Genomic DNA, 15,000 nt, shown 5'->3' on the forward strand with positions numbered 1-15,000 from the left:
CCCTTAATAGACTACAGCGCCCTTAATAGACTACAGACACTCTTAAAAGACTACAAAACCCCTTAATAGACTACAGCGCCCTTAATAGACTACAGACACCCTTAAAAGACTACAAAAACCCTTAATAGACGACAGAGACACCCTTAACACACTACATACTCCAGAGCTCAGTGCCCTTAATAGACAACAGACACCCTTAACAGACTACATACTCCAGAGCTCAGCGCCCTTAATAGACTACAGACACCCTTAATAGACTACAGACACCCTTAATAGACAACAGACACCCTTAACAGACTACAGACACCCTTAACAGACTACAGACACCCTTAATAGACTACAGACACCCTTAACAGACTACAGACACCCTTAACAGACTACAGACACCCTTAATAGACTACAGACACCCTTAACAGACTACAGACACCCTTAATAGACAACAGACACCCTTAACAGACTACAGACACCCTTAACAGACTACAGACACCCTTAATAGACAACAGACACCCTTAATAGACTACAGACACCCTTAATAGACGACAGACACCCTTGAAAAACTACATACTCCAGAGCTCAGTGCCCTTAATAGACAACAGCACCCTTAATAGACTACAGCGCCCTTAACAGACTACATACTGACCGGACAATGTCTGTCTGAGATGCAACTAATCTGAGGGAGCAAAAAAAAAATCTAAATATTGAAAAAAATCAATGCAATGCACATTACCGATCAGAGCTGAAGCACTGATATATCCACGGCAGGACATTAACTAAATATCTGTAATTAATATCCTAATGATTGATGGCATGAAATCAAAGTGAATCCTTCTGACTCATTCGGTGTATTGTTGTCTATTTCCTGCGCTCCAGGGTCAGATTTGATCAAATCACACTCGGAGTCCTATAAACAAGCGTGGCCGTCTGGACGAGGCGTCGGCAGCGCCTTCACTTAGAGGGGCCATTATTTCAATTATCTGGCAACCTTCTCCGCCGCTCATTAACGCGCTGGCACGAAAACCTCGCGCGCAAAAATAAACAGCGAGCTCCGGCGAAGCGCGCGCTTTCACACCTCCCGTGGACCGGCGCGGAACCGAGACGCGTTCTCCCTCGAGCGCGACCCGCTTCCGTCCGTCCAGAAGCCGCTCTCACCCCGCGCTCGTCATTAGAGGCAACGCGGACCCTTGGAGCATTAATTAGCGCGCTTTTCTGGCGCGCCCGGACCTTCTGCGCGCCGCCGCCTCTGAATGTTAACTCTCGTAAACACGAGCCGCTGCATAACAACTTGTTGTTTTTTCTCAGCGGCCAAGTTTTTAATATGGTGATGGGAAATTACTCGAGCGCGTTACTGAACTCCCTCGCGCTTGTACTTACATCTGTTTTCCCTCTCTAACTCTCGGTCTGTATCCCTAAAATACTCCTCTGCTGTATCATTTGTCTTCGTGCGCGCACACACACACACACTCACACACACACACACGCGCGCACACACGCAGCCGTGGATCCGGTCCAAACCCAGAAAGCACAGGCAGCATTTTAAAGCGCGCTGGAACGAAGGCCTGGAGCCGATCGTGAAGGTATTCTGATGCAGAAGCGCGTGCACGCTCCACCGAGAGGGGAATCCCACAATGCACCGCAGAAAGAAATAAGAGATCATCCGGTTTTTCGTCCAGAATTTAAGTGAGAACGTTGTGCGTGGTTTTTATGAATATCCGGTTTGGTGTTTGGCGCGCGCATCCTCCACAGAGAGGGCGAAGCGTCGCGCGCTGCAAAAAAAAAAAAAGCGTTTTGGTAATCGATATTCGTCTTGTTTTGCTGTGAAAGATCATAAAGCGCGTGCAGATGGTGTCTGGCATGGCGGCGCACCAGATATTTCTGGAGAACCAACAAGAACGCAGTAAATAAAGGCGTCGCGCGCATCCTTCAGAGAGAGGGCAAGCCTTTTAACTACATTTATATCTCGTCTCTATTAAAGGCTCATTATTAAATTGCATGTCGGCTTGGCTTTCTGGACAAATTCTGATGCAGCATCACATGCATGATGCAGAGAGGGCATTCGATATCATAAAACTGCATGCATGATAATAAGAGAGATTAAAATGTCAGCACACCGGATGTTTCTATTGAACAAAATCTTAATCTTAATTTAAAGGCAGTGCAGTTGTGTGGCCTAGAGCTCGTCTCTGAATGGATTCTGATGCAGAATCGAACGCATGCGTCGCAGAAAGAGCAACCTTCGATGCTTTCCAGAAAAAACCTCCCCTGTTTCCAGTAAAGACTGCATGCGCTTTGGATCGAGGCTCAGACCGCGCGTCGCGTGCGCCTTCACAGAGAGAACAATCCCACAATGCACTGGGGAAAAATCTATCCAATCACGCAAAAGTCATTTTTAATCAGCATTTGTCTCAAACCCATTAAAAGCGCAAGCGTAATAAGTGCAAAATAGTTTTTAGCATGTTGATTTCATTTCAGTTTCACCAGAGAATTTCCCAGTAGAGTAAAACAAATCAGCGGCGAGACATACTCTCTGAAAACAAGCTGAAAATATCAATCTGAAGTATATTTATCCTGTTTTAATGGGACGGTTCAGCTCAGAATGATCATTCTGTCATCATTTACTCCCCCTCGTGTCATTTCCAAACCTGTAGGACTTTATTTCTTCTGAGGAACATAAAAGATGACATTGAGAAATGGCTCTTGGTTTTGTTTTGTAAGTCAATGGGGTCTGATCGTTTGCTTCCCGAATCCCGATCTCTTTCTTTTTCAAACGATGACTGAGCGTTCGTTTCCGTGCGAGCTATTCCTTGAAGGATGCAGATGTTTCTACGGCAAAAACGCTTTCGAGCAAAAGCGTGCATAACAATTATGAATTTGTTTTACATGTTTAGCATGTCAGCCACATGTTGTGTTTCAGTTCAAGACAATTACATATTTGTCAAAAGAGTAACGCAAATCAATATATACTCTCTAAGACTGTCAAAAATATTGGTTTATTCCCAATTTTCTCCTTTTGTAGAAGATGCCAATGTTAGATTTGAGGCAAACTGTTCCTTTAAGATGTTTAGACGTTTCTACTAGAAAACAAGACGAGATGCATGCAGTGCATGAAAGGACAGTCCCAAAAAAACCATCCATCCTGCCATGCAGAGATTATTATTGTAATCAATATTTTTCTCATTTCCCAGTGAAATAAAAATGACAACAAAACACGAGCTCACAAAACGGCATGCATGATCAGATTTAAAGCAAAATGCATTTTAGATGGAGTTTACTTCACAGATTATTTACACGAAACAAACAGCATTAGCCAACAGAGCGGCACAAACGTGATATATTCTCTGAAATATGAGTTTAAAGTGTCACACTGCGCTCCGCAAAGGAAAAGAACAATGCATTTAAGCGCTGGGAAATCTCAGACTCTTGTGTGAATCTATCGGTTCGGATGCTGTCTGCTTAGTGAGTGAGTGAGTGCAGTTCACTCGGGTCTGAAACAGAGCCAATATTTGCCCGTCTCTGTCTCTCGTGCCAATTAGTCAATGTGTGTGTGTGTGTGTGTGTGTGTGTGTGTGTGAGAGATTCATTAGCTTTTATCCTCTTCATTTGAACACGTCTGTGTGTAATTAGTGTGTGTTTGTCCAGCACTGTCACACGGTCACATCTCAAGGCCAATTACTGTGACATCACAACACACACACACACACACACACACACACACACACACACACACACGCTGCTGTACCGCATGATAAAGAGTAACATACTGAAATGTCACACGCATGTCAGAACCCTCCTCACAGACTGCTGCCCTCTGATTGGGGCTGCAGGCGAGCGCTGAGCTGCGATTGGTCGCTGGATTATCAGCATGACGGCACACAAACGCTCGTAAACCTCAAACGTAATCTGATCAGGCACACGAGAACATCTGAATCAAAACTCGAACGCGATGAAACGATTCCCTTTCAGATCATGAATGTGAAAAGAAAGACGCCGGAATCTGAATATCAATATCGCCTTGTACTTTAAAGAAATTGAACATGTGTGAAGCATTCTTGAAAAACGATTCTTGCGTTCTGATCCACAAAACAAACTACATGCAAATGTATATGGGTGACACTTCAAACAATCTATCAGCCACCCTAGAAACCACCCACACATCCTAGCAACACCCTAGTAGCCACCTAAACTAAATATTTAGGTAAGTGGCATTTCAAGTGTCATCCTAGCAACACCCTAGAAACCATCTAGGACACATTAGCAACCACCAGTGCATGTTATCAACACACTAATAACCACCCAGAACACCCTAGCAACCACCCTGAACTTCCTAGCAACACCCCAGAAACTACCACCTACACCACATGCATATCTATATAGGTGGCACTGCAAAAAACCTCCTAGCAACTACCTAGAACACCTTAGCAACCTCTTTTTAACTCACAAGTAACCATGCTGTGACCTCCTAGCAACACTCTAGAAACCATCATCCCACAACTAGCAACAACCTAAGAACCACCTGGCAACGGGCATCTTTCAAACGCCTCCCGTCTCTTTGTATTGAGAAACATCAAGTCCTCCCAAACTGTTCGCTACGCTAACGACTACATTTCGTATTTGAAATCACCAACTAAATCTGACAAATGTGAAATAATTGTTTCTTCTTTTGCTGAAATAGAGTTATAAAAAGCGTACATCAGTCAGTGCGTGTGACGCATGTTTCAGAATGCTGACTGTTTCTATAGCAACCGAATTTGGGGCGATGCGCTGACGGCACAGATCAGTGATTGGCTATTTTATTTAGAAGGCGGGGCTTCTTGTGATTGATCGGCTATTTTAAGCGTTGCGTTAAAGCTTCCTAGCAACCGTTTTTCCACATTCAAAACTATACACGTCTATGATATTCTATAGTCTTTGATATAAACCACCAAGCAGCTCCCTAGCAACCACCTGACATCCACCCTGAACTCCTTGGAAACCACCTAGCAACTTCCTAAAAACCACCCTAGCAACAGCTCTGAACTCCCTACAAACAATGCTGCAATTGCACAGAAACCACATAGCAACGCCCTAGCAACCACCCACGTAGGATAAGCGTTATCAACCTTAAGCTAAACCTCTCTCTAACCCCATTTTCAAAATATTAAAAAGTTTTTTATATAATTGTAAAAAAAATAACTTCCTTTCATACAACATTTGAATTGCATCCTGTTTGTTACGATTCAAATTCAATTCAAATACAAAAAACTCAAAGCACTACATCGTACGTTATTGAAACAAGAACAGTTTATGAGAGAATGAGATATTTCTTAAATAAATCTCACATGGTTGAGTTCCTCAGGCATGTGAAGGAAACGACTCTAAAGCAGTCCGCTCAGTGAACAGTTGGTTAGATAAATACATGTAGGACGCATATGTTTCGCCCACATATTTTTCAGTCTCTAAAATAACAGAGCGGAGAGAGAAGTTTCCATATGAACAGTCTCCGTGTGTCATTAATCACTGACGGATGTGTTTTATTAGCGTTTGGCTGCAGGTGCCGTGGCTCTCCAGAGCTCTCACAGATTTAATTTCATTCTCCAATGGCACAGAGAAAGACTCTGCTCTTCATCACCTCTTAACCGGCTCTATAACCGCCGGGGCTACTAAAACAGGAGCCCATCGAGGGACCTCAAACCACTGCCGCAAACAAAGCGCTGTTTATCTCCAGCGGCCAGCCAGCGTGCTTCTTCAGTTCAGATAAGAGCCTCGGTGGCGTCTGTCACTCAGACTCTCTGCTGCAGAGCTTCAGATCTGACCATCACGTGATCCAGCACGGACAACAGTACAGTCTAACGCTTTCCCCGCGATTAGAATTTCTCTGATATTTATAATGATCTGGATTATAGCCTTTAATGTTTGGTAATAAAGTTAAAGGCATAGAAAAAAGTAATCATGGAAGATATTTTAAAAGGAAGCTTTTAGCCAAAGGCATCATGGAACGTCCCGGTGCATCCTAGCAATGCATCGGAAAACCCCTAAAGCACCCTAGCAACCACCACGACCTTCCTAGCAACACCCTAGCAACACCCTAGAATCTAGCAAGCACTTTGAATTTTCCGCATGCAGTCTAGCAACGCCTTAGGAAACACCTGATGTAACCTCCTATCATCCACCCTTGCATCCTAGCAACCCCCTAGAATAACCTAGCGATCACCAAAGCTTCCTAGCAACCACCCATGCATCCTAGCAACCCACTAGAATAACCCAGCGATCACCAAAGCTTCCTAGCAACCACCCATTCATCCCAGCAACCCACTAGAATAAGCCAGCGATCACCAAAGCGTCCTAGCAACCACCCATGCATCCTAGCAACCCACTAGAATAACCCAGCGATCACCAAAGTTTCCTAGCAACCACCCATGCATCCTAGCAACCTCCTAGAATAACCCAGCGATCACCAAAGCTTCCTAGCAACCACCCATTCATCCTAGCAACCCACTAGAATAACCCAGCGATCACCAAAGCTTCCTAGCAACCACCCATTCATCCTAGCAACCCACTAGAATAACCCAGCGATCACCAAAGCTTCCTAGCAACCACCCATGCATCCTAGCAACCCCCTAGAATAACCCGACCATCACCAAAGCTTCCTAGCAACCACCCCATTCATCCTAGCAACCCACTAGAATAACCCAGCGATCACCAAAGCTTCCTAGCAACCACCCATTCATCCTAGCAACCCACTAGAATAACCCAGCGATCACCAAAGCTTCCTAGCAACCACCCATTCATCCCCGGCGATCAGCAACCACCCATAGAATAACCCAGCGATCACCAAAGCTTCCTAGCAACCACCCATTCATCCTAGCAACCCACTAGAATAACCCAGCGATCACCAAAGCTTCCTAGCAACCACCCATTCATCCTAGCAACCCACTAGAATAACCCAGCGATCACCAAAAGCTTCCTAGCAACCACCCATGCATCCTAGCAACCCCCTAGAATAACCCGCCATCACCAAAGCTTCCTAGCAACCACCCATGCATCCTAGCAACCCCCTAGAATAACCCGGCGATCACCAAATCTTCCTAGCAACCACCCATGCATCCTAGCAACCCCTAGAATAACCCGGCCATCACCAAAGCTTCCTAGCAACCACCATGCATCCTAGTCCATAGCAACCACCCATGCATCCTAGCAACCACCCATGCATCTAGCAACCCCTAATAACCCGGCGATCACCAAAGCTTCCTAGCAACCACCCATGCATCCTAGCAACCCCCTAGAATAACCTAGCGATCACCAAAGCTTCCTAGCAACCACCCATGCATCCCGGCGATCACCAAAGCAACCACCCATGCATCCTAGCAACCATAGAATAACCCGCGATCACAACCAAAGCTTCCTAACAACCACCCATGCATCCTAGCAACCATCTAGAATAACCCGGCGATCACCAAAGCTTCCTAGCAACCACCCATGCATCCTAGCAACCATCTAAGGGGTGCCGTGAGATCTCTTTGAGGGTGCCCCAAAATTTCGGGGAAAAATAGAATAACCACTGCGATCACCAAAGCTTCCTAGCAACCACCCATGCATCCTAGCAACCCCCTAGAATAACCCGGCGATCACCAAATCTTCCTAGCAACCACCCATGCATCCTAGCAACCCCCTAGAATAACCCAGCCATCACCAAAGCTTCCTAGCAACCACCCATGCATCCTAGTAACCATCTAGAATAACCCGGCCATCACCAAAGCTTCCTAGCAACCACCCATGCATCCTAGCAACCCCCTAGAATAACCCGGCCATCACCAAATCTTCCTAGCAACCACCTGCGATCACCAAAGCGTCCTAGCAACCACCCATGCATCCTAGCAACCCCTAGAATAACCTAGCGATCACCAAAGCTCCTAGCAACCACCCATGCATCCTAGCAACCATCTAGAATAACCCGGCGATCACCAAAGCTTCCTAGCAACCACCCATGCATCCTAGCAACCCCCTAGAATAACCCGGCCATCACCAAAGCTTCCTAGCAACCACCCATGCATCCTAGTAACCCCTAGAATAACCTAGCGATCACCAAAGCTTCCTAGCAACCACCCATGCATCCTAGCAACCCCTAGAAAAACCTACCAAAGCGATCACCAAAGCTTCCTAGCAACCACCCATGCATCCTAGCAACCATCATAGAATAACCCAGCGATCACCAAAGCTTCCTAGCAGCAACCACCCATGCATCCTAACAACCATCTAGAATAACCCGCGATCACCAAAGCTTCCTAGCAACCACCCATGCATCCTTGAAACACCCTAATGACCTCAAATTGTAAATATGGTATTTTCTCTACTACATCTAGTTAAATGGGACCGGCCTGCAAAAGAGCAAGAAGAACAAGTGCTGAAAAATATTTTTTGTGTGTTTTTCTTTTTTCTGTGAGACATTTTGAAAAATAGTCAACGTAGTCCACTGCCACAAAATCATAATTTGCAGGACTAAGCTATACAATTTTTTTAATTATTAATAAAAAGCGTTACCTGAACTAAAAGAATAAATAAATACAACATTTAAACCAATATTTATTTTAAAAGCTTAAACTTATTTTCACTCGTTGCAAGGTGACATTTCTCACTTTCCTTTAGTTTATCTTGCTAGACTAAAATTGCAAAAAAAAAAAAAGTCTATACAAAAATATTAAAAATGCAATGACAAAACACAAACAAAAAAATGACAATAGAAAATTAAGCTGAAAAAAAAATATCATAAATAAATATATATATAAATAAGTGAAATTAATGCACAATATATTAATGATCATAAAGCAAGTTCTTTGATTGGCGTTCATGTGATATACTGCCCAGGCCTAATCTCAGTGATAAAAAAAAACGCCACAACATTTTGGAACATCACAAATGATGCAACCGAGTAAATGATCCCGGCTTTAGAGGCATTATTCCTTTAAATGTGAATTAGCCGATTAAAAGAATCAACCAACAGTTTCGGAGAACAATCGATTGTCTTCAAGCAGCACACCGCACGGACATCAGGACAAAAATCCTTCTTCTGTATTTGCAGCAGCTATAAATAATGACAGCTTATTTTAGTGTGAACTGTTCCTTTAAACCTTCATCTCAGTGTGATTTCACGCCTGCTCTTTTACACAAACACACAGAAAGCGAGCGCCTCGGACACGTGTTGTTTAGACGTGAGTAAGGCCTGCTGTTGTTTTGGTCAGCCGTGACAGAGACGCAGTCATTAGAGAGCACAGGTGGACAGACCGAGCCCAGCGTCATCTCTGACAAACACCTACAGACTTCAGTCACGTGACGGCCGACCAACAAAGAACAACACATCACCAAAACTTATTCAGGCTCCTTCGGCAAGCGATGGAGCACTGGTTCACAAATAACCATTTTTTACCAATTTTCACGTTTGTTTCCATTCTAAGTCATTTTAATATAACTGCAGCTGAGTTCATTTGATTAGGTTATATAGAAATAACTAAAAACATGATGAAATTATTATTTTTTTTTTTTGTCAAATAAACTCTTCAGTTAAATAGTCAGAACAAATTAACGTCAGATAACACCGATGGAAAGGAATGTAAGGAATTGAGTTAAATAAAGGCAAGCTATTTAGCTCGAACAGTTCTCAAGCGACAGCGATCGTCGGTGGAACTCCTTATATGGGCATTTCTCCCGGAAGCAGAGGCGCCGCGCAGGCATGGACCGCGGGATTCGCTCTTTAGCTCCGCCCACGCGACACGCCTCCAGGGACTCGGCTTTTTTCGGAGAGAATCGTAAATCTGCATCTTTCTTTTATAAATATGATAAAACTAAAAGATTTTGGAGATGGAGTATGATTCTATAGGTACTCAAGATTATGAGATTGGGTGAAACGGTGTGCGTTATGCCCCCTTTAATGAACAAAGTTCAGAAGAACAGCGTTTATTTATCTTTAAAGACATTATAAATGTCTTTACTGGCACTTTTGATCAATCTAAAGCACCCTGGATCAATAAAAGTCCACAAAAATATTGTGCAGCACAACTGTTTTCAACACTGATCATAAATCGGTATATTATTATGACACTGAAGACCGTAGTAACGATGCTGAAAATCACACACATCCACAGAGGAAACGGTTTCATATTCTAATAATATTTGTAAAAATTACTTGCATGAATGCACACCTGGTGAACAGTCCATATATATGTATATGGTTGAGAAATAAAATTTGCACGGTGTCCTGCGGCGCTCAAAAATGTAAAAAGAAAGCTTTTATCTTCATTCTTAGAGTTAGAAACAGCACGAGAGAGGTTTATCCTCAATGTTAGGGTTTGACTTTATTTTTTTATAGTTTTAAGGTTTGTCACAAAAATTTCACTGTTACTCTGTTTTTTGGTTTCAGTTGTTCCCACACACACACACACACACACACACACACACACACACTTTAGTATGAAGTAATGGATGAATCATGACTCGCTGCTTTGCAGATATCACACACAAGACCTACTGTTCTAAAAACTTCACAAAGACTCCGTGTCAGTCTTTTAATAATGACTCACTCATAATGTCTCCGCGTGCCCAATCTTAAGAGCGCTGAAAGAAAAATAAGACGTGTTTTAGGCTTTTAGCTCAACTTCTGACAGTTCGAAGCGCTGGCTTTTTTTCCTCGCCGAGGTGTTTGAAGGGTTCCCGGTAATCAGCCGCGGACAGACTCTGAGTGACGCCTCTAACGAACGAGCGAGTCTTCTGCTCAATTAAAGCACCGGCAGGTGTCAGTCAGGGCCCCGCGGCCCTCGGCTCCATCAATCAGAGCGGAGCCCGTGGTATATTAATACAGCACATCCAGGAGTTACCCGGCGCTAATCGATGAGAGCTGGAGACCGGAGACGCTTCGAAATCACTCGCATGCTAAAGAGCTGCTGGAGCCTCCTCAGAGCCAGATCTGACTCACACACACACACACACACACACACACACACACACAATCATGGCAGCATCCCAGAAAACAGACAACGTTCTGGGAAAGTTGTGAACGAGCAGAATAGACTGTTCTCTCAGTGATATCTGTAGGAACGTCATCAACACTTCGGCACAGACACCGCTCGCTTGAGACGCTTTAGTCGGACGTTCTGGCGTTTCTTTACTAGTCCGTTCCGTCGGGTCCGAGAGCACTCCAAATAATGCCCGTAACGTCTGTGAAATGATCAAATTGAACCTTGAAACGTTTGCATAAATGCCTTTAAACCATTTAAAAATCTGGAGTTTTTGAACGTCCACGGAAGCAACGTTTTCGCAACATAACAGCAACGTTTTTGAAACCTTTTTATTGAACGACCATTTTCAGCACAGGAATAACCATAACCCGATGGATTTAAATCTAGCTGAAACACTGGATGATCTGCCGGGTGAAAGGGTTTGGTGATTTAACGGGAACGCGCGCGTAACCCAGAATAAACATTAAACATAGACATAAAAAAGGGGCATTTGGAATATTCTGAGATATTAACTTGTCCGTTTTTATTTTTCAATGACTTCTCGAATTTCTGAGATCATGTGAAGTACAATATAAACACATGAATACGATCATTCATCACCACGATGTTATCAGGACCATAAACGACATACTAATGAATATTGATAAGACTAATGAACATTGCGTTTATTTAGCCATTATGAAACGCATGTATTAATAATATCATACCGATAAAGCCACAAGACAATCGAGAGCCACAGTCATCGCTTCAAACATCCAGACAGAACTTTTGAAATGTTTGCTTTGAGATCAGTGGGTCAGCTCTGATTTACTCCAGCGCATCTGCACCTCACGCAGCTCGATGAAGAGCAGCACAGCTGTGATGTAAATCAGATCTGATGTACATATGCGTACAGTGCGTACGGTGACTGCGCGAGCCATGCTGCCCCCCGCAGGCCCCCGGAGGAACGGGCGCGCGCGCAACTAAGTTTCTAAGGTCGTGCGTGTGTGTGTGTGTGTGTGTGTGTGTGCACGCGACAGCCCGCTGTGAACGCGATTTTAAACCTCAAAAACCCGCCACACCCGACACTATGCAGGATTTGCTCAAAACAAGTAAACATCTCCGTTTGACGTCATGCAAAAAGTAAAGCGATTCAACTTTGAATAACAGCTGGTCGTTATTCCGTATAAACTGCAATGAGAGAAAAAAACTAGTCAAAGTGACACACATTACGCCCCATTATCCATGCATTTACGCACATCGATTGAAAGCTCGCTAATGTCCCTGTTACGCACAGAAAAATCTATCGTTCAGACAGACACGACGACCCCCTTTTACGCTCCGTTTTGCGTCCCTTCGGGCTACGAGAAACACATCGGGAGTCGCGTGGAAGCGACGGCCTTGCGTTGCATCCAAAAGACGTCCAACGGGCTCGGAACGTTTAAACGGACTGTTTGCCAGCGTCACACCCCGCGAGCGAACGCGTCTGATTCGGGACTTGCGCGCACGCGGACGTGATTGACAGCCGCTGCCTCGGAACGCGCGCGACGCGCGGATGTTCCCAAGCTTAAACAAACTTGCGCGGCGCCTCCGGCTCGTTAACATCCCACACCGACCGATCCAGCGGACCGAAAGAAGCCCGCGAAGAGTTCCGAGCTCACGTTCCCTCACACAAAATGCGTCGTCAAATCTAGCAGCCCGTTCGACTGTTTAGAACCGCGTTTGGGTTTCTAAAGAACTGTTGCGGACGGTTTCGAGCTCGCGGGCGGAGAAACAGGTGCTTTTCACCGAAGTCTGTCCCCGGGATCCAAACACTCTCTCGGAGCTTCGGGTCTAAACCCGAGCGCGGAACCCGTCGTTAGGGTTCCCGTCAAACTTTACGCGAGACTCCCAAACAAGCGCCGAATCACGCGACGCTCGCGCTCTCGGTGCACCGGATCCCCTCCGAGGCGAAGCGGCAGCCTTACCTTTGAACACCTGCGCCCTCGCGGACACCAGCACGCCGATCGCGGTGAAGAGGAAAAGTTTGTCCATGCTGGCGGCGTCGGTACCGTGAAGCGCGGACTCCCGCGGACCGGGCTCTGTGCAGGGCGGCTGGGTTTCGGGAGGCTCTCGGTCGCGAGTGTTTCTCCGGTTCTCCCGGAGCCCTGTGTGTGTGTGTGTGAGCGCGTGTGTGTGTGTGAGTTGGTGATTACCGGGCGGCGGGTGTGTTCTCCGGTAGAGGGTGTGTTTTGTGGGAGCTTTGACTGGTTCTCCTCCCACTGAGAGAAACACACACACACACACACACAGAGAGAGAGAGAGAGAGAGAGAGAGAGAGAGAGAGAGAGAGAGAGAGAAACACAGCTGGACTGTCGCTCATTCTCTGCAAAAACTTTACTCACGCGCTCACACACACATAATAAAATGGAAACTAAAATATTTTTAAATCACGAGAAAACAGAACATAAGATAAATTTTACAATGTTACGCACAATTTAAGCTCAAATCTGGTCTGAGAGGTTGAGACGGGGTCATGTTTATCTTCTCCTCTTCTTTTCAAAACAGTCTGGGCATCAAGGTTTTGAGTTTCTGGTGGAGTTCTGTCCGGTTCTCGTCTGATCCAGGTTTGTGCTCGTCTTTGATGTATTTTTTGTGAAAGATCTGGACGGCAGCGGGTCAGTTCAGCTCCGGACTCTTCTTCTCTGAAGTCACGGTGGTGTAATATCTGCAGGATGTGGTTTAGTATTGTTCTTCTGAAACACACCAGACCTTCCAGAAATAGACGTCATCCGGAGGGGAGCATATGTTCCTCTAAAACCTTTATATACCTTTCAGCGTTCAGAGAGTCTTCCAGAACGTGAAGCTCGTATACAGTATACACTTACTATCAGAGATGCTGCTTTTGAGCTCTGAAGATCTCCTCTTGACCCACAGGACACGACCAGCTTCTGGAGCATGTTCTCAGATGACTTCCTTCCTTTAGGACGGTGTTTACAGACAGGTTTCTGGAAGTATTCCTGGACATGCATTAATGTCTGAATCCTGTGATGAACGTCGCCTGAGGACCTGAAGACCTGAAGACCACGAGCATCCACCAGAGACCTTCAGCCCTGTCCCTCACACACAGAGACTTCTCCAGTTCTCAATCTTTTGAAGATGTTATACACCGATGATGATGATGATGATGATGATGATGATGATAAAACCTATGCAATCTGACGTCGAGGAACATTGCTTTTTAAAGTATTCCACAATCTTTTAATGCACTTTTTCACAAATAAGAGACACTGTCCATCTTTCCTTCTGACAGAGATTTTATAATTAATCACGTTAATCACCTGATAATTAACTTTCATTATCTATCTATCTATCTATCTATCTATCTATCTATCTATCTATCTATCTATCTATAAGTTTATCTATCTATGTTTATATATCATCTATATATTTTATATCTATCTGTTTATATATCCATCTATATATTTTGTCTATCTATCTATACGTTTATATATCCATCTATGTTTATATGTCTATCTATTTTATGTCTATCTATCTATACGTTTATATATCATCTATTTTATATCTATGTTTATATATCCATCTATATATTTTGTCTATCTATCTATCTATCTATTCGTTTATATATCCATCTATCTGTTTATATATCTATCTATTTTATGTCTATCGATCGATCTATCTTTCTATCTATACGTTTATATATCTGTCTATTTTATGTCTATGTTTATATATCCATCTATATATTTTGTCTATCTATCTATACGTTTATATATCCATCTATCTATATGTTTATATATCTATTTTATGTCTATCGATCTATCTATCTATCCATCCATCTATTTATCTATTTATGTTTATCTATGTATCTATACGTTTATATATCATCATCTATTTTATGTCTATCTATGTTTAAATATCCATCTATTTATTTTACACCTACATCAGTTGAGAAGAGTCAATAGTACATACAGACATTTGTATTCATACAGTATATTTCTACATTACAAACGATGTCAAATATCTATGGAAGACACATGCA

General features: G+C 43.9%; 2 protein-coding genes across 2 annotated transcripts in view; one reads left to right on the top strand and one right to left on the bottom strand.

Annotated features, from left to right (window-relative positions):
* Positions 1 to 13,122, bottom strand: part of LOC122361868 (receptor-type tyrosine-protein phosphatase mu-like) — a 184,828-nt gene extending 171,706 nt beyond the window's left edge. Inside the window, 1 exon segment of the mRNA XM_043262958.1 lies at positions 12,929 to 13,122. Coding sequence (XP_043118893.1) covers positions 12,929 to 12,995 — 67 coding nt within the window. The 5' untranslated portion in view covers positions 12,996 to 13,122.
* The window catches only part of clstn2a (calsyntenin 2a), a 1,097,509-nt gene that overhangs the window by 811,542 nt on the left and 270,967 nt on the right, over positions 1 to 15,000 (top strand). The window lies entirely within an intron of this gene.

This window comes from Puntigrus tetrazona, chromosome 2, assembly GCF_018831695.1.
Source record: "Puntigrus tetrazona isolate hp1 chromosome 2, ASM1883169v1, whole genome shotgun sequence".
NCBI classification, from domain to species: Eukaryota; Metazoa; Chordata; class Actinopteri; order Cypriniformes; family Cyprinidae; genus Puntigrus; species Puntigrus tetrazona.